Genomic DNA, 24,237 nt, shown 5'->3' on the forward strand with positions numbered 1-24,237 from the left:
TAACTAAGGAAATGTGAGCCCGCTGGATATTTTCATTATAGCAGAACGAATCGTTTGGATGAGCGCCTGACACACTGAGACATAGACATTCATCACACGGACACAACTGAAGGGAGGCGACCAGCAGACCAGCACTTATCACCAGCGAAAACAGCTCAGCAGCCCGCGGCACTCAGGAATACACCGGGACAGAATGGGATATGCAAACAGGAGCATAAGAAGATACACGTTCCTGCTCTTGGTTGCCACGCTGCTGGTGTTAGTGGAGAGCAGAAGAGGCAAACAGCCTAGATGCCCCTCTGGGTGCACATGCACCAAAGATAACGCCTTGTGTGAAAATGTGAGGACTGTGCCACACAGCTTCCCTCCCGATGTCGTCTCACTGTAAGTGTCCTGTTTACACTTCACATTACAGGCTATTCAAATACAGTGCGGATTGACATAACAAAAGTATGCAACTATAAAGATTCGAATGTATAAACCTTTCAGTATTTTACAAATAATTGCACTGGTTCTTTTCTTAACAGGTCATTTGTGAAGTCTGGGTTCACTGAGATTGCAGGGGGAAGCTTTCTCCACACGCCATCCCTTCAGCTTCTGTGAGTTTCTGTTGGTGTTATGTGTGTGTTTGTCCTTTATAAGGATGGGGTGATCACCATGTTAAGTGGTCCAATGTTTGTTCTAAGCAATTACAGCCCGTCCCTCTTTAAAACGGCCAGTTTGGGGACATTCTTCAGCGTGTCTAATTTCTCAAAGGCTTTAAATTGGTGTGAATATTATGCAATGCAGCTGCTCTGTGAGGGACATGGCCTTGTCCTCGTGATGAACAAATAAGAAAATCTCGGCAGTTTTATAATGGCAGACTTGCTACCTTAACAAAATCTGACAAGGAGTATTATGCTAAATATGACCAGTTTTTTATTGTTTCTACCCTGATTGTGCAAAGACTTGTCATTGGGACACATGGAAAGAATTTATAAGAAGATTATATAAAATATCAGCCTGTTTGGGTACACGCTAAACTAGAAATAAATATGTGTGACAGGGGTCTTTCAGCAATATAATTAAAAACAGAACAAGAATGTTAATGTTTTGTCCTCTTTGGATGAAGCTGATTGCCATATACTCATGTCTGGGGTTGATTTAACTTCTGAAGTTTAAAATATTTGTGGTCACAAATGTTCTGTGGTTGTGTTAACAAATGAAACATTGCATAAGGGAACAGTTCATTCAAAAATGAAACTCAGGACATCCAAGATGTAGATGAGTTTATTTCTTTATTGGAATAGATTTGGAGAAACTTAGCATTGCATCACTTGCTCACCAATGGATCCTCTGCACGCTGATAAAAGCAAAGTAATTCACATGACTCTAGTCTATCAGTTAACATCTTGTGATGTGAAAAGCTGTGTGTTTGTAAGAAACAAATCCATCATCAATATGTTTTACCTTTAAACTGTCACTTATTGCCAAAATAGTGTCCATAATTCTAATACCACTTCTTCCATTGAAAAAATTCAAATTCAATTGCCTTCTCCCATCAAAATCTACTGTCATATTTGTTTATTGTTTAGAACTGTTCTTTGTTTATACTGTTTTGGCTTGTAAACAGTGCTTGATCTGTTTATATTTCCGTCCTGACTCAGACAAAATGACTTTTTCACTGGAGAAAGCAATAAAAATATCATGCACAGAGCACTCAAATTAAATTAAAAAAGATTTAATGATGGATTTGTTTTTTTACAAACATGCACTTAATTGATTAGAGTCGTGTGTGTTGCTTGTGGATTATTGTGATGTTTTTATCAGCTGTTTGGACTCTCATTCCGACGGCACCCATTCACTCCAGAGGATCCATTGATGAGCAAATGATGTAATGCTAAATTTCTCCAAATCTGATGAAGAAACAAACTCATCTACAGTGCATCTTGGATGGCCTGAGGCTAAGTAAATGTTAAGCACATTTTAGTTTTAAATGAACTGTTGCTTTAATATTCAGACAAACAAATTTTGAAACTACGTTTTGTTTTTTCCATGTTTTTTTAGATTGTTTACAGCCAATTCTTTCGACTACATTGACGAAGATGCTTTCCAAGGCCTGCCACATCTGGAATATCTGTGAGTTTGATTTTCTATGTTTGAAACCGGCATCATTCAGTCTTTTCAGAATGCCACTCAGTTTTAGTACATATGCAACACTCTGTTTCAGATTTATTGAAAACAACAAAATCGAGTCAATTTCGCCCTATGCCTTCAGAGGTTTGAAATCTCTCATTCACCTGTGAGTATATCAAAGTTTCAAACTATAAAATACAAATACATTGTTATCAAATTATATTGTATCTACTTAATTATTATTTTATATATGTTTAGTTTGATAAAAAATGTTTATGCTCATGTTAGTTTACAACTGATGTTAACAGATACACATTCTGTAGACTAATAAATGCTGTATTGTATAAGTTGAAGTATTTACTTATTGTAAAGTGTTACCTAATCATTTTTTTTTTTTTGTTAGGAGTCTTGCCTACAATAATCTTGAGACGCTGCCCAAAGATATTTTCAAAGGAATGGATGCCTTAACAAAAGTGTATGTATTTTAACACTTACGTCCAGCTTTCTTGCTATATAATATACTAGAAAAAGTGATTTAAATATAATCTATTCATCCGGGCAGGGATCTCAGAGGAAACATGTTCAATTGTGACTGTAAGTTGAAGTGGCTGGTGGAATGGATGTACAGCACTAATGCAACGGTGGATCAGTTATACTGCAGCGGGCCTCCACCCTATCAAGGGAAGAAGATAAATGACCTGGTGCCTCAGTCCTTTGACTGCATTACAGCAGGTAATTGTGCACTAGACTTTCCTTAGCACAACAAATTCTGGCTTTGAAATAAGCTGATCCTACATGTCCGCTGAAATGCTTAAGAATGCATTGTGTATGAATAAAAGGCATTACGTATTTAGCTTTATAAAATGGTTAGTTCCATTCCTCAATTCTGATTGGTCAGCAGCTGTGTCGTATTCATGATATGGCACTGCTATGACCGCTTCACTCAACGGTTTCGTGTATCATTGAACCCCCTTAGCAACCACCCTTAGCAACGTAAACACAGCTGCAGCAGTTAGGGACTACTTTTTACAGCGGAAGGCAGTTAATGATTTTACTTTATGAAAACGTACAACTTAATATATATAAATTAATATATATTTTTGATTTTAATATTTTTATTGTGTGGTAACCGTTTTATAAAAGCAATAAGGTACTTGAGGCCCGGCTGTATCATGAATAAACTACGGCTGAAGGGCGTTGTTAGGCACGACGCAAAGCGGAGTGATTTATTCACGATACAGCACGGCCTCTCGTACCTTATTGCTTAATTAAAATTAGTTTATATCACACAACAATCATCATTATTTATGGTCAGTTTTCCAAAAGAGAATGAATGTAAATTTTAGATGTATAAAGTAGATATCTAAAAAGTGATTTTGTGTAAATCTAGACTAAATGTCAACATGCATTTAGACATCTCACCTGCACAAAAACAGATTCAGTATTCCTTAAAATGAATTAAAACAGTCAAATGCAAACCTATGTATTTAATCCCATTTTGATTACCAACTGCCAAAAACAGAACTTTTTATATTAAAAGCAAACAAGCAAGCACTTCCCAGTTTTAAAAAGTTAACGCAAAAGTAACTTACCGCATAACTTTCCATAAAAAGTAACAAAGTATCAAAACTTTTTAAGGGAGTAACACAATATTGGAATGCATTACTTTTAAAAGCAACTTTCCCCAACACTGTCTAAAACTAAAACCAAATCATAAAAAAATTATTTTGTTACTTGAAATAAAATATAACATTAAAAAACTTAAACAGATTTCATTTCAGCTGCCAGTTTATTGCAAGTGTTAAAATATCTATAATTATATTGATTAAAGCCCCATTTCATGGACAAAGCTAAGTCTAAGCCAAGATTAGGCCATAGTTCAATTAAGACATTTAAGTAATTTTTTATAAACGTGCCTTAGAAAAAAACATTACTGGTGTGCATCTTGAGACAAAACAAAGGCATTGATATATTTTAAGATCAGTCAGTGCATGTTTCTTTCAGTTGAAACAGCTCAGGCTTACATTTTAGTCTAGGACTAGGCTTAAGCCATGTCTGTGAAACCGGTGGAATATCTGTAATAAATAAAATTTATTAAAACTACATGGATCTATTTGATAAAAAAGCAACAAAATTAGTAAAACTTACCTTTTTAACTTAACTAAAATTAAAGTACACAAAATATAAAAATAAAATCTAATTCAAAATATTAACAAAAACTATAATAGTATATCAATGATACTAAAATAACACTGCCAGAGAGCACAGTGGCTGATGTATGTAATGCAATTTTTTTTCTTAAAAAAGAGTCAAATGTATGCTAAATGGCCAAATTAAAAAATGAATTACATCCCAGTTAATACAGTTATATCAGCTAATTCCAAACAGGCTAAATATAAATGATAAATTGGCCTGACAAACATGTCAGGTCATTTGTATTTGTATAGCACATTACAATGCAAATTGTATCAAGGCTTGTTTACAAAAAACTCTTTTAGAACTGGAAACAGGATGGTGAATTTTAATGTATTATTTGGCAACAATATAAACAATCAAATTGTTGGGATTTGCTATATGGGCCATTCTACAGAATTGGAAATAAAGAAATAAATAAAATATTAAAATCTTAAATGTTTACTAAAATATTTTTTATTATCTATTGAAACCCACAATAATATTTAAAATATCAGCAAGCTATATATATATATATATATATATATATATATAAAATCATCATTTATTGGGCATTTTCAATTTGGAGGTGGCTGTCCCGAACACTAACCCCTAAATTTCAACTAATGAAAATCATGTTTTTAAAAATATCTTTAGTTTATCTTTTAGTTTCTAAATTATGAAACTTTATGTTAAAAATGTGTTTTTCATGTCACTACCAAAACAGTGTATGTTTTAGTCCATTTGAACTACACCCCTATATTTATGATCAGGAAATATTTATGTGTCCCCCTCTCTCATAGCTACATGGTGAGTAGACAGGCCCCAACATTTGAGGTAAATGTGTTAGAAGGTTAGAAAAATCTGTGTGTATACTTTAAAGAACGTCACTACCGAACATAATTTTTCTATAATTAAACACACATTTTGGGAGTTATTCCATAACATTTAGTTTTTATGTGTATACAACTGTTCAGAACTGTGCTAGCTAACCACGTGCTGATTAGGATCTTTTAGCTAGGTTCAAAACTATCTAAAATTGTCACTACCGTAACAGTCATGACCAAAACATGTCATCGTTTCAGTAGTCACAAAAGAAAACACGTAATTCTTTACTTGGGTTAAATAAACAAAATTTTAGTACAGTTATGCACATTTTTTGTATTTTAGTATTTTGTAGTGTTTTAGTATGTGGGTTAAAATTGTGTAATGTGATGTGGTCGCTACCAAAGCATTACTGTCACTACTAAAAAATGGGATGTTATGAAACAATTAAAGTATACTGAATTATCAACTAATATGTGACCACAAAACCAGTTATAAGGGTCAGTTTGTTTAAACTGAGATTTATGCATTATCTGAAAGCCGAATAAATAAGCTGTCCATTGATGTATGGTTTGTTATGATATTTGGCCGAGATACAACTATTTGAAAGTCTATTGTAATCTGAGGGTGCAACAAAATCTAAATACTAAGAAAACCTAATGAAGTTCTTAGCAATGCATATTTCTAAGAAAAAATTAAGTTTTATTTATGCTAGGAAATTTACAAAATATCTTAATGGAACATGATCTTTCCTTAATATCCTAATGTTTTTTGGCATAAAAGTAAAAAAAAAAAAAAAAGCGATAATTTTGACCCATACAATGTATTTTGGGCTATTGCTGCAAATATACCCATGCTACTTAACCCTTGTGCGACCTTATGGACATTTTTGTCCATTTCAGCTTTGTTTTTTGTCATAAGTGTGCCTGTGTTAATGCAACTGCATCATTTTTTTTTTTTAATTTTAATATTTCACCCTCATTTCCTTCAAAAAATAAATTTTACCCTCCGTACAAAAAATACTCACAATCAGGACCTTAAGGACAATAATCTCCACATTGAAACCCATTAAAACTGCAATTTTTTTAACCCAGGGCCATTTGACTATAAAATGATGCAATATTTGCTAAGAGGCATTCATTTTATTGGCAAGGCTTCAAATTTTACATTTTTACCATTTTTTACTAGATTGAATTTTTAAAAATTTGGCATATACATTTAAAAAACAAAAAATCTAACACTACATAAAAATATAAATGCCTCAAAATGAATGTTGTTGTTTTTCACTGACACACCCAAGAATCTAATAATGTAACGGAGGAGGCTCCCATACCTCCGTCTCCTCCGTACCAGCAGAGGGAACCCTCCCCTGAATATTAATTCGGCCCTTTTCGGACTCCATCTCTAGGGGTGGGTATCGTTTGAATTTTATCGATTTCGATTCCGATTCCGATTCCACTTATCGATTCCGATTCTTTTCGATTCCCAGTTTCGATTCCGATTTAGTAAAAAAAAAAAAAAAACAACAAACACAAAAGTCAAACATTAATATATTAAACATGTTTATTTTCAGTGCTAGCTTGCAACATATTTTATTACAGGGGTTCTCAACCTTTTTTATATCAGGGCCCCCTTCTTCTCGGGTCAATTTTGCAAGGCCCCCCTATGCCTGACATTTCCTCTAAAGTGTTTATTTTTGAAACTTTTTTTATTAACCTAAACATTTGTTTTGCCTTTTTATTTTTCTCCTGCATGTTATAAAAAAAAAATCAAACAAACTTTAAATTAAAGCTATACTTTTGAATTTAAAAGAAAATCATCTGCTCTAACTTTTTAACATGAATACACACATACAGATTTAAAGCACCTAAATTATTTAATTCAGACATTCTTCACAACTTCAGAGTACTCTTTCTTAAGTGACTGAATATCTACTGTTTGTATTTATTATAAAATAAACATATAAATGAAAAATACAGTAAATACATTGTAAATCTGTTTATGCTGGTGCTCATATGTGCTTAAACACCACTGACCCTTACAAGATCCACCTCTATGGGTAAGCATTCATTATAAAAAAACTCACAGGACATTCATTTTGAAAACTATGCAAATATTTTGAAATTTCACGCAAAAATATTATGGATCAGAGCACCGAAAGCATGAATAGTTTGTGAATCAACAGCGGACTTATGCGTGCCTAATGTACGACTCCGATATACAAGAATGGATACATTAGGCACGCGCGAGTTCGTTACTATTACTCTGGTCATCTTTGCCTTCACATTACCGGGAGGGTTTGTTTCATGCAGCCAAGAGATAAAGTAGATACCTGTCTTCCCGCGGGGGTATAAGTGACTTTTATGTGGGCTTTTGCGGGACGAAATAACTTATATTCCTTCTGGAGTGGGCGAGCGCAGGACTAAAATCCGTCCCTTGCAGATCTCTAAGATGAAGTTTGCGTGCAGCGGTAGATTTGTCTTCGGTTTTTACAAAGCGTAGACACACTTTTAAACGCTTACCGTGATCCATCTTTTCGACTGATGTTTACATTACCACGTAAAGTCCTGGCAGATTGCACGCGCGGAAGGTCCTGGCAGATCACTAGATGAAAAAAATGCAACCAGGAATCGAAACGAGGAATCGAAATTTTAATATTATAACAAGTATCCGATTCTTTATCTTAAGTATCCGATTCCAGAATCGGAATCCTTCATTCCTGGGACTGACACACCCACACACACACACACACACACACACACCTGCACCTCATTACTGACTCCATATAAACCACACACACACACACCAGCACTTCGCAAAGTCTTGATTTGCCCCGGCTATCATTTCTGAGCGTTTATTCTGTGTTTGCCTTTCCTGTTTTTGATCTCGGACTGTTTATCGTCTCTGAAGCCTCTCTGTTTGCCCTGACCTCGGACTGTTTCGGATTATTGATTCTCGCCGCCTGCCCTGATTCACGCCCCCTCTGTTTAAACCTTTGCCTCGCCTACGTCACCCCTGTTTACTGTGTTTGACCTCTGCTCTGTCTGACTACGATTTCAATAAAGTGCTGCAAATGGATCCCAATGCTTCTGACGCTTCCTTACAAATAAGCAAAGAAAAAAAAATCTGCTTAGCATTTAGTATATGGAAATTACTACTATTTGTAATTTTTTCATAAAAAAAAACAGCATTTAAAGGATTACAATTCTGAAAATGAATGAATGTTTGGTATCTATGGATAGAACCGATGCTGGTTAAAAAAATCGACATCAGTGAAAGTGGGAAAAAATATTAATAAATCATATTCCATTATTATTCCATATTCCACATTCCATAGTCCATTTTGCACCTATGTGTAACTTTTTTTTGACGCACAAGGGTTAAGACTGGTTTTGTGGTCCAGGGTCACATATGTTATGATGTTTGGTTCAATGTATATTCAAACTAATGAATTCTTAAGTTTAAAAAAACAGTATGATCAACTTTTTGTCTTTTACAAAGAAAAATTTGATTCAAAATACAACAAATCTCATAAATCACACTTGAAATATTGTTAAAATTGCAATTGTTATTGATTTACCTCTGAAATTGTTTTTAATAAAATATAAGAAATATATATATTTTACAATGTAGATGTAAGCAAAATCTTAACAGGTCAATATTAAATTAATATTACTGTGTTTTGGTAGTGACAAATTTGGGGAAAGGACAAATATTCCAATAGTTTCTAAAAATACAATATGAAAAATTAACTGCACAGTTGCTAAAAATGTGTACCTCGGATATTATACAATTTGCATGCATACAAAATGTATGGAAAAAGTTTCCAACTCTGACTTTGAACCAATTCTGTAAAATGCCCCATATATTACAGTAGTGACAAGTTGGTGTTATTAATATATTTTTGATGATTTGTTTTTTTGTTGCAGAGTTTGCTTTAAAGAAAACCCTTGCATTTGAGTCCATATCTGTGGAAGCCTTTACGTTCGGGAATGACCAGTATGTCGTATACGCCCAGCCTTTCTCTGGAAAATGCAGCTTTTTGGAATGGGACCACGTCAACATGGAGTTCAGAGCATATGAGACCATAGAGAGTGAGCATCACACATCACACCCTCTTACCCAGACTGCTTAAAGGGGTCATATGATGCAGTTTCTTGTTTTCCTTTGTCTTTGGAGTGTTACAAGCTGTTCGTGCATAGATAAGATCTGTAAAGTTGCAAAGCTTAAAGTCTCAAAGAGGTATTTATTATAAAAGTTAAGACTCAGCCACACCTGCCTAAGGCCCTGATCACACCGAATGCATCTTTTCGTTCTAAAAACGCGAGGCGCACAGCACTGCCTTTTTTTTGGTGACTTTTAAAAAAAGAGCAGTGTGCTGCGTTTTTTTTTATGTTGCTAGGCAACGACCAAAACAGCTGTCCTGTCAGTCAAATCAAAGGATTATAGCGCGAGCGCTCTAAAATCTTTGGTTTTTGCTGTTGATTAAACTGTCATATTAGCAGAAACCCCCCCAAAAAATACAGCTCCGGTTTACCCACGACAGACACCAAAAGTTTTTCCTCCATTTCTTTCAGTCTCCGGACTTTTTAAGCAACGGTAAACTTTCGTCACCACAACAGAAGGCCCGCCTCTCCATTCATTCGATTGGACAATGGAAAAAACGTGAATGACGTCAGGCGTTTTTCCGCTCAGAGTTGCTTTTTTTCAACTTCAGGCGCTCAGAGCACTTCTGCAAAAACGTGTGGCGCAGCAGGCGGTGAAAACGCGAGGTGCCCGGGGCGCATAAGCAGCACGCAGAACGCTCACTGCCAACAGAAAACCATTCAAAAAAGGCGCCTCTCACTGCAAAAACGCGTTCGGTGTGATCGCGGCCTAAAACGGCTAGTTCAAACACGCCCCCACTTGTCCACGTCATGGGGTGAGTAGATTAGCATAACACCAACCATATGTATATGGAAAGAAAGAAGGCGTAACTTTTACCGGCTGTAGTATTGTTGCAGCCGCCATGTTGTGGAGACGCAGTGTGTACTGTGTAGCTAAAGTACTTTGTTTAGCCTTCCAAATGAGGACACAACTAGAAATCAGTGGTTAAGTTATATTTACAAAACTGTTCTGGAACAGTAAAACGCAAATATTCGAGTGGGTGCTGCGCATTTCACGGAGGACTGTTTACTGAACCTTGAAGAGCAGCTTACAATGCCAGCTGTACACAAAGGGTTAAGGCTATAAACTGGGGCAATTCCAATGTTGCAAAGACAGTCTGCGCTTCTGACTGACGGCCTGTAAGTACGTTTTCATATTAAAAGAATTCAGTACTGACTATTCAAACACGAGTTTTCAGCAGTGTAGAGTAGTGCTTGTTTCTCGTTCTACAATCGCAACTGCAGACAAGGTGTTATGTTTATGTGGTGAGACACAATGCGTAAAAAGACAGTATGTGTCATTATAATCGGTAGTTATGTCCCCACTGGATGCAACAAATGCCTTGTTTATAATGGGTTTTATTGTTTCTGTTTCATCGTGCCGAGAAACGGCATGGTAAGAGGCGTAACATTTCCGTCACACGCTTGGACTATTCGGCCAATCACAATGCAGCTGAAAGCTGGCCAATCAGAAAACACCTTAGTTTCCATCAACGATGAGTTTTGTAAAAATCGAAGTGTTTCAGAAAGGCGGGGCAGAGAGGAACAACAACACTGCAAAAAATGCTTTTCTTACTTAGTCTCTGTATTAAAATGGATCTTTTTTTTAAAGGGGGCATATGATGTTGCTAAAAAGAGCATTATTTTGTTGTAATGCAATGTGTTTAAGCGGTTTGAGGTTCAAAAAACATATTATTTTCCACATACTTTAAATTATTCACTGCAAAAAATGCTTTTCTTACTTAGATTTTTTGTCTTGTTTCCAGCCAAAATATCTAAAAATTCTTAAATCAAGAAGGATTTTTCTAGACAAGTCAAAGTTAAGTGAGTTTTTGCTTAGAACAAGCAAAATAATCTGCCAATGGGTTAAGCAAAAAAATTGGCAGATGCTTACACGATCTGCCAATGGGTTAAGCAAAAAAGCGGAAAACAAGATTATTTTTCTTACCCCATTGGCAGGTTATTTTGCTTGTTTCAAGCAAAAATGCACTTAATTTTGACTTGTTTTTTTTTTCTGAAAATTCTTCTTGATTTAAGAATTGTTAGATATTTTGGCTGAAAACAAGACAAAAATCTAAATAAGAAAAACATTTTTTGCAGTGAATAATGTACAGTATGTGGAAAATAATACCTCTAACAAAATAATGCTCTTTTTAGTAACATCACATGTCCCCCTTTAAAAACAGATCCATTTTAATACAGAGACTGATTACATTTCTGTGAATGTCATTACAGGCACTTCCACAGTAGTGTGCAAGCCAATGGTCATCGATAACCACCTCTTCATCGTGGTCGCCCAACTTTTCGGCGGCTCTCATATCTACAAAAGAGACAACTCTGCTAATAAATTCATCAAAATCCAGGACATCGATATCCTGAAAATCAGAAAGCCCAACGACATCGAGAGTTTCCGTGTGGACGGCGAGGTCTTCTTCGTGATAGCAGACAGCTCGAAGGCCGGCTCCACCACGGTGTACAAGTGGAACGGCAACGGCTTCTACTCCCACCAATCTCTCCATCCGTGGTACCGCGACACAGACGTTGAGTATCTGGATATCGCAGGCAAACCCCACCTTATTTTGTCTAGCAGCTCGCAGAGGCCTGTTATCTACCAGTGGAGCAGAAGCCAAAAGCAGTTTGAGCGACGGACGGACATTCCGGAGATGGAGGACGTCTACGCCGTCAAGCACTTCAAGGTGAAGGGGGAGCTGTTTATCTGTCTGACGCGCTTCATCGGCGACTCCAAGGTGATGAAGTGGGACGGCTCTATGTTCACAGAGATACAGACAATGCCCTCGCGGGGATCCATGGTCTTCCAGCCCGTCTCCATCGGCAACTGGCAGTACGCCATCCTAGGCAGCGACTACTCGCTAACGCAGGTCTATCAGTGGGACACCAAGAAGGGCCAGTTCGTGCACTTCCAGGAGCTCAACGTCCAGGCGCCAAGAGCATTCTCGCTGGTGTCCATTGACAACCGAGAGTTCCTGCTGGCGTCCAGCTTTAAAGGGAAGACGCAGATTTACGAGCACTTGATGATCGACCTAAGCAGTTAGGGTGCCAAGCGAAAGCGCAGAGAACCAGACCCTGACACAGACGCGAGCCTATTGTGAAACTACATGCATGATCTAGCCTAGCGCTAATAATAATAATTCCAGATGAATGCCTCTCTAGAAACGCCCTTTGTGTCTTTCTCTGTTGTCACCATCTGCTCTGCACTTTTCATGTTTCCCTGGCTTTTTTGTCCCTTTCGACAAAAGCTGTTGTTAACATATTCTCATGCTTGCCGTGTAGTCACTAAAGAGGTATAATAAGGAGACAACAAAGGACAAATCAGTTAGCTGTTGACGTGATAACAATCTGCCAAATAAACTGTTTACATACATTTTTACACTGATGTAAAAAGCCATTTTTAACTTTTTTAAACAAAACCGACCAGTTTAACCACATTGGGTGTGATAGATTTGAAGCTCTTTTTGACTCCATTTCTTTGAATAATCAGAACGCAATAAACTTAGATTAGATTTCAGTTACTGAGGTGAAGTAGATGTGGGGAAGAAGGTTAGTTGTTTACTGGTACTTGTTTTTGTTAGAACTAATAAAACCTTAAAAAAGAGCCTGCTTTGTCGTGATGCATACATTTTGCCTGAAAGTGTGAATCTCATGAATGAAAAACAAACAAATATGCTTGACAAATGTGAAGTAAACACAAAGACTCAAGACTTAAAAAAGTCTCTTCAGCTCACCAAGCCTGCATTTATTTGATCCAAAATACAGCAAAAGTATATATATTGTAATATTGTGAAATATTGTGCTAATTAACATACTTGCTTTTTATTTTAATATATTTTAAAATGTAATTTATTTCTGTGTTCAAATCTAAATTTTCAGTATCATTACTTAAGTCACACAATGTCACACAATGCTTCAGAAATAATTCTAATATGCTGATTTGCTGTTTAGGAAACATTTATTAGTAGTAGTAGTAGTAGTATAATTTAAAATGATAGAAATTAATAGTTTTATTAAGCAATGATGCTTTAAAATTGATCAAACGTGATGATAAAAACATTTATAATGTTACAAAACATTTCTATTTCAGATAAATGCTGCTCTGAACTTTAAATTCATCGTAGAAAGCTGAAAAAAATCTACTCAGCTGTTTTCAATATAATAATAATAAATGTTTTTGAGCAGAAAATCAGCATATTAGAACGATTTCTGAAGGTCACTGAAGACTAAAAATTCAGCTTTGAAATCACAGGAATAAATTAGATTTTAAAATACATTGAAATAGAAAACAGATATTTTAAATAGTAAAGAACTACTTTGGATCAAAAAAACAGGCATGGTGAGCAGAAGAGACTTTCAAAAAACATTAAAAACTTTTGAATGGTAGTGTAGACTATATGTGACTATATGAGTTTTTTTAATGCAATTATGTACATATTAATACAAATATATACATCTCACAACAGTAGTAAAAAAAATAGGGTATACAGAGAGAGAGAGAGAGAGAGAGAGAAAACAAAAAAAAAAACAAGTGCATGCGCATGGGTAAAAAGACTTATGCCAGGGATAAAAGAAACATTTAAACATTTAATTAATCAAATGTGACCCTGGACCACAAAACCAGTCTTAAGTAGCATGGCATGTTTGTAGAAATAGCCAAAAAATACAATGTATGGTTCAAAATGATTGATTTTTCTTTTATGGCAAAAATCATTAGGATATTGGGTAAAGATCATGTTCCATGAAGATATGTTGTAAATTTCCTACTGTAAATATATCAAAACTTAATGTTTGATTAGTAATATGCATTGCTAAGAAATTTAAACAACTTTACAATATTTTGATATTTTTGCACCCTCATATTGCAGATTTTCGATAGTTGGATCTTGAGCAAATAGTTCATCATGTTCCATGAAGATATTTTGTAAATTTCCTACTGTAAATATAATATGCATTGCTAAGAACGTTAAACACAACTTTAAAGATAATTTTCTCAATATTTTGATATTTTTGCACTCTCAATAGCTGGACCTTGACCAACATTGTCCTATCCTAAAAACAACAACAGTAATTTAAAAAAACAACAACTTATGACTGAATTTGTGGTCCATGGTCACAAATTAAAGTGACACAGTGCTTCAAAGTAGTACCATATTGTTTAATTTCTTTACTAAAATGTTCACAATTTGGCATTAGCTATAGCCCATTTCTTTACATGAATGTGATATTTTCCAAGTAAAACAATTAGTTGCGTAAGAAACCAATGGTATCTTGCACAAAAAACAACAGCATACATTTCTATTTGTATTAATGTACCAAACATCCTAAAAATGAAGTTAGAGACATCTACCTACTCCGTAGATGATGAAACGCTGTGAAACGACATTGTCGTCCATCCGCTCTCCAAACGCATTTTGTCATCCTCTAGCGGCAGAGGGACGCAACCACCGTTTTTCTTTGTACAAGGTTAATTATTTAACTTGTTGCTCGGTACCATTTCTACCCGAAGGCAACCGTGTGTCAAGACGCGTGGTTAAGGTATGCCAAGCAGCTGTTCTCTTCTGTCATGGGTGATATTAGACAGCGCAATGGCTCTGTGAGTAATAATGACACAGATTTATCTGTTGTCCCTTATAGAGCGGACGACATCAGGGTGCTTTGTCATAAAGTTGACGATGGGGACGTTGGGGAGGAAATTGAGTTGCGAACTCGACCAGAAGTGTCAGTGGATACGGATGCTGACGCACAGGACGACCGACGTGCCAACGGCTCTGCGTTTTACCGGGTTTGTGTGCCGGTTTGCTGTAAGAGAAACGAGCCCGACCGCGATGAGGATGATAATGGTGAGGAGGACACGGGGGCAAACACGGTTCAGAAAGGTAACGTAAACCGAGCTTAACTCTTAAACGATCAGAGGGTCTTAGTTATAAAATAAAGACATATAGGTCTTGAATTTGATCTCCGATTGATCTATTTCTGTTCTATTTCTATTTGTACACCTGTGTGACCTCTGTGACACTTTCAGTTTTACAGCTATGGAGAGCAGTTACATTCACCATAGCAACCATGCTTTACGCATTTTTTTTTAAATACTATTGTTACTATTGATACTACCAGAGCCTGGATACTACTATAATAAATCTACGATAACGGTATAAATAAACAATAAATTAAATAATTAAAATATGAGTCCTAATATTTTGATCGTTCCTTAAAAAAACATGGTTAATTTGTGGTTACCACGGTTTTATTTGTAGTAAAACCATGGAGTTTATTCTGTAAAAGCTAGCGAGAGCCGTTACATTGTATCAAACCCGTTACATACCGTACAAATGTACAAATACCCACACATGCATATTTAAGAAAAATATGTTATGTTTACACACTATTTTTTGTCAAATATTAATTATAAAAAAACAATACAATATATTGTTTTATTTAATTTTACATTTTTTTTTTTTGATTTTCAAATACAAATTGTGCCAAAGAATGATTCTCAGTTTGTTTTTAAGAAAAAAACCAAATGTTTTCCTTAAAAAGAATCATTCCTTGGGACAATTTGTATATAAAAATAAAATAAAAATAAAAAATATATTGTATTGTTTTTTTCAAATAATTAATAATTAATATTATGTCAAGTGTGTCCACACTTTTGACTGGTAGTGTATATTGTGTGTATATATATATATATATATATATATATATATATATATATATATATATATATATATGATATAAATTATATGAATATAAATATAAACATGTCAGTATTTTTTAAACATACTGTATGTGTGTGTCTATATACATAATAAATATACACAGTACACGCACGTTATATTAATGAAAACTTTTATTTTGAATGCGATTAGTAAAAATAAACCAAACCCTAATCCTAACTCTTATAGTACATGTAGTTAATTAATATTACTCAGTAATTAATTGCATAATTACACCGTAACAGGGACACCTTCAAAATAAAGTGTAATTCAATTTAACAATCACATATCTCTGTTTGGCTTTTTTTAACCATTTGATTGAGATTTATGCATTTAAAATTATGTTACAGTAATCTGTTATTAACTGTAGTAAATGTGAAATAAATGGCAGGGTAGTAACTTTGTATCAAGCCCTTTACATATAGTTATCATGGTTTCCACCTTAAAAATAGTTACTATAATAGTTACAGTTACTATAATTGTTGATACTGCTACAATAAATATTCAACCTGGTAACCTTGTACCTTTTTATTAAAAATTCCATTGAAGCTACAGCAAGTCTGTGGTAACTTTGCATTATATGCCGTCAGATTTACAATATATTTCTGATTGTATCATATTTCTGAACAGTTTGAATGTGATCGCTTATGAATTTATCATGATTTTACAGTAACTGTGTTACCATTGTAACTTCTTTTATAAAAGCTGACACAACAGTTACATTGTATCAAGCCTCTTTACACACAGCTACCACAGTAACCATTGTTTCCACTTTTAAAGGTCCACTGAAGTGCCTTGAAACACGCAGCGTTATTCTATGTGGTGACGTACTTTTAACTGAAACAAAAACATATCGCCCAGCCCCGCCCACTTATTTTGAATAGCCAATATCGTTCCATTTATATCTGCTCGGGCCACAGCCGTTAAGCTCGGTAAAGCCGCATTTGTAGCTTATGACAGCCACAGACTAATAAATTACCCCACAGATTCAATATGAAACTCTTGCTAAAACAAAATAGTGATCATAATCATGCTGAGGCTGTGTAGTTTAATACATGCCGATCGCACATATGAGCGCTTATGATCTGCTCCGTGTATTGCGTCTCTGTGTAGGGGGCGGGACAATACGGACTCTAGAGAGCATTTGATTGGACAGAACGTTTGATGAGAAACTGAAGTGCAAGGTGATATCATCAAAATCGTTGATTCATATTGGCGGAAGTGACGAGACTGTAAGTTTTGAATGCCCATATCTTGTAAATGCAAATTTTGTCGTTGTTTTGAAGCACGCTAGCTTATAGATAATCTTAAGGCTGATATATTCATACTAAAAGCCAAAAAACTTAAATTTTGATTTCAGGGGGACTTTAATGTACTCACCCCCTTGTCATCCAAGATGTTCATGTCTTTCTTTGTTCAGTTATAATGGACTTTTATGGTGCCCCTGAGTTTGAACTTCCAAAATGCAGTTGAAATGCAGCTTCAAAGGGATTTAAATGATTCCAGCCGAGGAAGAAGGGTCTTATCTAGCGAAACAATCGGTTATTTTCTAGAAGTATTTAAAATTTATATACTTTTTAACCTCTACACAGAGTACACACAGAGCTAGACAGATACACATTTGAGGTTAAAAAGTATATAAATTATAATTTTTTTTAAAATAACCGATCGTTTTGCTAGATAAGACCCTTCTTTCCTTGGCTGGGATCGTTTAGAGCCATTTGAAGCTGCATTTTGGAAGTTCAAACTCAGGGCACCATAGAAGTCCATTATATGGAGAGAAATCCAGAAATGTTTTCCTCAAAAAACATTCTTTACGACTGAACAAAGAAAGACATGAACATCTTGAATGACAAGGGGGTGAGTACATTATCTGTAAATTTTTGTTCTGAAAGTGAACTACTCCTTTAAATCTATTGTTCAATTTTTAATTTGTATCGTATGGGATTTATTCATGTATTTTTGATGACAGTGGTGGCTAATTTACCACAGTTGTGTGTACTATAGTGCAATAAAGTACAATACGTCCCTGCACTTTTCAGTATTATTGGTTTCTGAAGTATAAGAAGTCTGTCTTTAGAGGTTTATAAGTTCAAAATCGGTTCCCAAATGGAGAAGTGAATGGGAGTTATTCTTCCAGAACCCAACTGTAACACTCTGTTGTTGGAAACTGTGGATACCATGGTAACCTTTGAAAGGGGAACACTTACACTGTATCAGACTTGGCTGTTTTTCATACTATATTTTTACAATTCTTACAAAACACTATAGAAGCTTGCTGGTGATCATGATACTTTGATATATTGTACACCATGGTGCTAAAGAATTCAAGTATCGGGTATCATGAATATGGTATTTCCATTCCTTTGTAATTTTAAGTTTCATCTTATCTCTTACAAAATAGCAGGTTGCATATTTTCATTGGGAGAGGTTAACCAGAAATTCTTATCATCATGAACAGCACTGGCTTTGTGGGAATTACAATGTGTGAATCACACCAGGAAACTGTATCTTTTTTCTTTCCGTAGTGTTCTCTCTAAACAGTCAGGTGAAGTTGTTTGTTTTAACTCAAAACCATATTGTTGGGTGTGTGTTATGTTCCAGGGCCCATGATCTTTGTGTGAGGCCACGTCCTCAAGGGACGTTTGATACAATGTGGCGTTTGTCCAATGTTGGCATCTACAGAACCTGATTGAGCATGAGTTCTGGAGGTTCTTACAGGTAGTAAAGTTGCATTTGGTTGCGTAATCATTCCCGTCACATCTGATATCACTTCAGTGTCATAGTTAAACCGAATCACCAAGAATGTGTTGAGATTCATGCTGTTTTGCTCTCTCCATCTCATTTCACTTCAAGATCAAAATTCAGATCACACCCCACAAAGCCAAATCACGCTGTGTACTTCTCATTTCTCATTTCCATCATTTGTGCAAATGGTTTGTCTAAAAAGACTGTGGTGCTTAAGTGTTTTCATTTGGTGCTCCAGTGAATAAACATTCCCTTATAAAATTAAACAATTGTTAACTTTGTTAACTTGATGTAAATTCATAATCAGGAATTTTGCGCAGCCTTGGTCACAAGGTTAATGAATTTAAATTGTCTGCCTTTTGTGACTTTTCTCAGAAAATATTTATTAATGCAGCATACTGTACCATTCAATTTATCTGCAATTGACAAACCGGTGTGATGTTAAGCTGTTTTGTAATATTTATCCACAGAAAAGAAACCGGCATGTCCAGGGCTGGGCCTCATGTACGCCTTGTTAGCCTCCGTCTTCTTTTCCGTTGCGGCTCTTCTTGTGAAGAAAATCGAGGGGATGCACGCCATCGAAATCAGTGCAATTCGGTGCTTCTTCCAGATGCTGTTTGTCTTACCAGCCATGATTTATTACAAGTATGAATCTATTATATGAGTATGAATCAATGATATATTACAAGTTTAATTCTGATGTATTACAATATTCTAAGAAACAAGTATGAATCTATTATACAATTATGGATTTCATATATTACAAGTATGAATGTATAATTCAAGTACGGATCTGAAATATTACAAGAAAGAATCTATAATACAAGTATGAATGAATAATACAAGTACAAATCTGATATATTACAAGAAAAAATCTATAATACAAGTATGAATTAATAATACAAGTACAAATCTGATATATTACAAGAAAGAGTGCATAATACAAGTATAAATGTATAATACAAGTATGAATCTGATATATTACAAGTAGGAACCTATAATACAAGTACAAAATATGATAAATTACAAGTAAGAATCTAATACAAGGATGAATGTGTAATACAGGTATGAATCTGATACAAGAAAGAATCTATAATACAAGTATAAGTGTATATTACAAGTACAAATCTGAGTAATTACAATTAAAAATCTATAATACAAGTCCAATTCTAAAAAAATTACAAGTAAAAATCAGCAATACAAGTATGAATGTATAATACAAGTATGAATCTGATAAATTACAAGTAAGAATCTGTAATACAAGTGTAAGTGTGTAATACAAGTACAAATCTTATTAATTACAATTAAGAATCTATAATACAAGTATGAATTAATAATATAAGTACAAATCTGATATATTACAAGAAAGAGTGCATAATACAAGTACAATTCTGATAAATTACAAGTAAAATCAGTAATACAAGTATAAATCAATAATACAAGTATGAATGTGTTATACAGGTGCGAATCTGATATATTACAAGAATCTGTAATACAAGCTTAATGTATAATACAAGTACAAATCTGATATCTTACAAGAATATATAATACAAGTATGAATCTATAATATAAGTTTTAATCTGACAATACAAGTATGAATCTATAATTAAGGTATGAATTTGATTTATTACAAGTAAGAATCTAATGTTAGAAGTTTGTATCTATAATACAGATATGAATCTGATATATTACAAGAGTATAAAACAGGTGTGAATCTGATTTGATACTAATACAATATGAATCTGATATATTACAAGTATTAGTCTATAATATAAGTATGAATATATAATTCAAAAATGAATGTAATTCAAGTATGAATCTGATTTATTACAAGAATCTTTAAAACAAGGAGAATCAGGTAAAACTGTACAATACAAGTATGAATTCGATATCTTACAATAACGACTTTATAATACAAGTATGAATCTGATAAATTATTAAGTAAGTATCAATCTATAGTACTACTTTGAATATGTAATATATTAGAAGTATCAATCTTTTGACTTTAGAATTAGAATCAATATTAATTTGACTTTTATATTTTCAGTACTGGCTTTTTGGGACCAAGAGGTATGCGAGTCTACCTTTTCTTTAGAGGGTTCCTGGGGTCCAACGCCATGATCTTGTTATATTATGCAGTTCTGCAGATGCCCCTAGCCGATGCCACAGTTATAATGTTCAGCAGCCCAGTCTTCACAGCCTTGCTGGCTTGGATTTTCCTCAAAGAGAGGTGCACAATATGGGACATAGTTTTTACTGTGTTTACACTTACCGGTGTCATACTGATAGCCAGACCTCCCTTCCTCTTTGGTGGCGAGCTGTCTGGGATCGAAGGAGACTACACCAATCACATCAAGGGCACGGTGGCTGCCTTCGCAGGGGCGATTGGAGCGGCTTGCACTATGGTCATTCTGAGAAAAATGGGCAAAAGTGTTCATTACTACCTCTCCGTGTGGTACTATGCAGTCTTGGGACTTATCGAGTGTGTCATTGTTTTGTTCATCTTGGACGAATGGAAAATTCCTTTTTGCGGCTGGGACAGATGGACGCTCATGGCTATCGGACTACTCGGTATTGCCGGACAGACGTTTCTCACCAAAGCCCTGCAGATTGAGAAAGCAGGACCTGTTGCACTGATGAGGACGATCGATGTGGTCCTGGCATTCATCCTGCAGTTCCTATTCCTCAACCGTAAACCAACATGGTGGAGTTTGGGAGGAGCGCTGTGTGTGGTTAGCAGCACTAGTGGGGTGGCCTTAAGGAAGTGGTATGGTAGCACAAAAAATAAGAGCTGAATGCATATTATAGTGCGATGAAAAGAGATTTTATATGTTTGCTACAAATAATTGCTCCATTAGATACCAAAGAAGTCAGTTTACTGTAATAACAGACATCGGAAGTCTTTTATGAACTTACTGTATGCAGTATGTACAGTATATAACAGTATTTTTAGTGGTTTTATAGTTTTCAAAGTTGATATTCTTTAGTGAAGACAACAGATATTTTTTAATCAAGATACTGCTGTTGAGACAGTACTGCTTTATCATATAGAGAGTATAGTAGATGACATAATAATAGACTGCTGGTCAGGACCTGAGCTTGATGTGTGTTAATATCACCAAAAATTCCAAATTCATTATTTACTCAACCTCATACCATTGCATGATTTTTAAATATTTTTTCCATGAAACATGAAAGGAGATTTTTTTTCAGTCAGCTGTCCGTATGTTACATACATTTTCCATGGTTTATTCACTTTTAAAATCCATGCAAAATGACTGCAGTGAAAAAAATGGGGAGTACATATGGCGTAAATACTATATTTCAATTCACATGGGAGATTTGTGTCAGGGACAACACTGAAATCTAAGTAGTTATTTCCTGAAGATGTGACCCAGGACCACAAAACCAGTCTTAAGTTGCACGGGTATATTTGTAGCAATAGCCAAAAAATACATTGTATGGGTCAAAATTATACATTTTTCTTTTATGCCAAAAATCATTAGGATAAAATTACAAATAAGAATCTATAATACAAGTACAAAATCTGATAAATTACAAGTAAGAATCTATAGTACAGGTATACAAGTATGAATCTGATATATTACAAGTAAGAATCTATAATACAAGTATGAATGTATTACACAAGTACAATTCTGATAAATTACAAGAATCTGTTATACAAGTATGAATGTACCATGCAAGTATGAATCTGAAATATTACAAGTAAGAATCTAATGTAAGTATGAATGTGTAATACAGGTACGAATCTGATAAATTACAAGAAAGAATCTATAATACAAGTATGAATGTATAACAAAAGTATGAGTCTGATAAATTACAAGTAAGAATCTATAATACAATTGCTAATCTGATATACTACAAGAATCTATAATACAAGTATGAATCTGATATCTTACAAGAACATATAATACAATTATGAATGTATAATGCAAGTACGAATCTGATATATTTCAAGAATCTAATACCAGTAAGAATCTATAATACAAGTATGAATTATTAACACAAGTATGAATCTGATATAATACAAGTAAGAATGCATAATACAAGTACAAATCTGATATATTACAATTAAAAATATAATACAAGTACAATTCTGATAAATTACAAGTAAGAATTTGTAAAATAAGTATAAATGTATAATACAAGTATGAATCTGCTAAATTTGTGAGAACAACACAAATCTAAGTAGTTATTTCCTGAAAATCTGAAAGTCTTTAGTCGCACAGGTATATTTGTAGCAATAGCCAAAAATACATTGTATGGGTCAAAATGATCGATTTTTCTTTTATGCCAAAAACCATTAGGATATTAAGTAAAGATCATGTTCCATGAAGATATTTTGTAAATTTCCTACCGCAAATATATCAAAACTTAACTTTTGATTAGTAATATTCAAGAACTTCATTTGGACAACTTTAAAGGCGATTTTCTCAATATCATGAGGATGAGTAAATGATGACAGGATTTTATGTTTCGGGCAAACTATCCCTTTAAACCCCTTTGCACTTTGTCACTGACAATGTACTGTAACTGGCATTGCTTTTAAAAGGAAGACACAGGGTCAACAGTTTGAAAAGTTCTGAACTAATATGTGCTTAGAGCTAGATATGCAATCAGTAATATGTTTTAAACCTTAATGTACCACCTTAATGAACTCTGTACCTATGTACCTTAGATATACGCACAGGTTTGCTACACAGATATTTGCCTGATATAGAATGAGTCATGGTTATTTATTTATCAGAAATGTGCACAAAGATGAGTTGTTACAAGAGGCCGTGACTGTCAGTAATAGCTGTTCTTATGCAGTTCAGTCACTGAAATGGGGCTCTTTAGTTTGTTTTCCCTCAACGTCTATTTAATTTCATCATTTTATTTAAACCTGTTTGTGTAAACTGACCTAAAAGCACTTTACACTGACTTGTTGTGTCAGTTTATTTTTATTAAAAGCACTATTAACAGTTAACTGATACGTCACCAGCAATGCAAATGCTGCCTTCATTTTTTTTATCTAATGACATTTCTGTTAACAATCCATTTATGTAAAAGCAGATCCCTCCGTAGTATTTATTGAATAAGGCTGTCAATTATAACACCTGCTGTAGATTTGATCTAGCTTATTTATATGACTTTTGAACTTTGGTAGTTGAAATAAATGAAAGATTCTTACCATGCTGAGTACAGTGTCTTTTTCTGAAAGTACTAGGCTAGGCTACAACATGTTAATCATGTGATCTCCATTTCTGCCAACTGGTTAAGAAGGATTATAGCTGCATTCTTGTGGACTTGTGGATGTTCTTTCTCTCATTATTTTGTGATTTTATGCCTTAGTCAGGATCGGTTTAATTGCATACTTCATGCTTTGTGTATATATTTAAGGATGCTCCTAAATGCAGCAGATAGCAACATTTAAAGAACTATTTACCTAAAAATTTAAATTTGCTGAATATTTACTTACCCTCAGGTATATCTAAGATGAGAAA

The 24,237-nt window shown here is 34.6% G+C and overlaps 2 protein-coding genes across 2 annotated transcripts; both read left to right on the forward strand.

The window, feature by feature from the left end:
- The first annotated feature begins 30 nt into the window (after nucleotides 1–30).
- On the forward strand, nucleotides 31–12,870 carry LOC141297620 (leucine-rich glioma-inactivated protein 1-like). Its single transcript, XM_073828042.1, has 8 exons — nucleotides 31–384; nucleotides 528–599; nucleotides 2,047–2,118; nucleotides 2,210–2,281; nucleotides 2,519–2,590; nucleotides 2,678–2,847; nucleotides 9,042–9,206; nucleotides 11,493–12,870. The coding sequence occupies exons 1-8, from the start codon at nucleotides 194–196 to the stop codon at nucleotides 12,308–12,310; spliced, it is 1,632 nt and encodes a 543-aa protein (XP_073684143.1). The 5' UTR covers nucleotides 31–193; the 3' UTR covers nucleotides 12,311–12,870.
- Nucleotides 12,871–14,772: 1,902 nt separating this feature from the next.
- slc35g1 (solute carrier family 35 member G1) lies at nucleotides 14,773–23,914 on the forward strand. The gene is made up of 3 exons (XM_073828378.1): nucleotides 14,773–15,145; nucleotides 19,201–19,375; nucleotides 20,778–23,914. The coding sequence occupies exons 1-3, from the start codon at nucleotides 14,833–14,835 to the stop codon at nucleotides 21,523–21,525; spliced, it is 1,236 nt and encodes a 411-aa protein (XP_073684479.1). The 5' UTR covers nucleotides 14,773–14,832; the 3' UTR covers nucleotides 21,526–23,914.
- Nucleotides 23,915–24,237: the final 323 nt, after the last annotated feature.

Source organism: Garra rufa, chromosome 22 (genome assembly GCF_049309525.1).
Source record: "Garra rufa chromosome 22, GarRuf1.0, whole genome shotgun sequence".
Classification (NCBI taxonomy): Eukaryota; Metazoa; Chordata; class Actinopteri; order Cypriniformes; family Cyprinidae; genus Garra; species Garra rufa.

What these genes read in the sequence shown, in the direction of transcription:
- slc35g1 (XM_073828378.1), top strand. Translation starts at nt 14,833, where the DNA reads ATGGGTGATATTAGACAGCGCAATGGCTCTGTGAGTAATAATGACACA. An exon ending in GGCAAACACGGTTCAGAAAG is followed by an intron (nt 15,146 to 19,200) that starts GTAACGTAAACC and finishes ATTTATCCACAG; the next exon opens with AAAAGAAACCGGCATGTCCA. An exon ending in CCAGCCATGATTTATTACAA is followed by an intron (nt 19,376 to 20,777) that starts GTATGAATCTAT and finishes TTATATTTTCAG; the next exon opens with TACTGGCTTTTTGGGACCAA.
- LOC141297620 (XM_073828042.1), top strand. Translation starts at nt 194, where the DNA reads ATGGGATATGCAAACAGGAGCATAAGAAGATACACGTTCCTGCTCTTG. An exon ending in ACGCCATCCCTTCAGCTTCT is followed by an intron (nt 600 to 2,046) that starts GTGAGTTTCTGT and finishes ATGTTTTTTTAG; the next exon opens with ATTGTTTACAGCCAATTCTT. An exon ending in CTGCCACATCTGGAATATCT is followed by an intron (nt 2,119 to 2,209) that starts GTGAGTTTGATT and finishes ACTCTGTTTCAG; the next exon opens with ATTTATTGAAAACAACAAAA.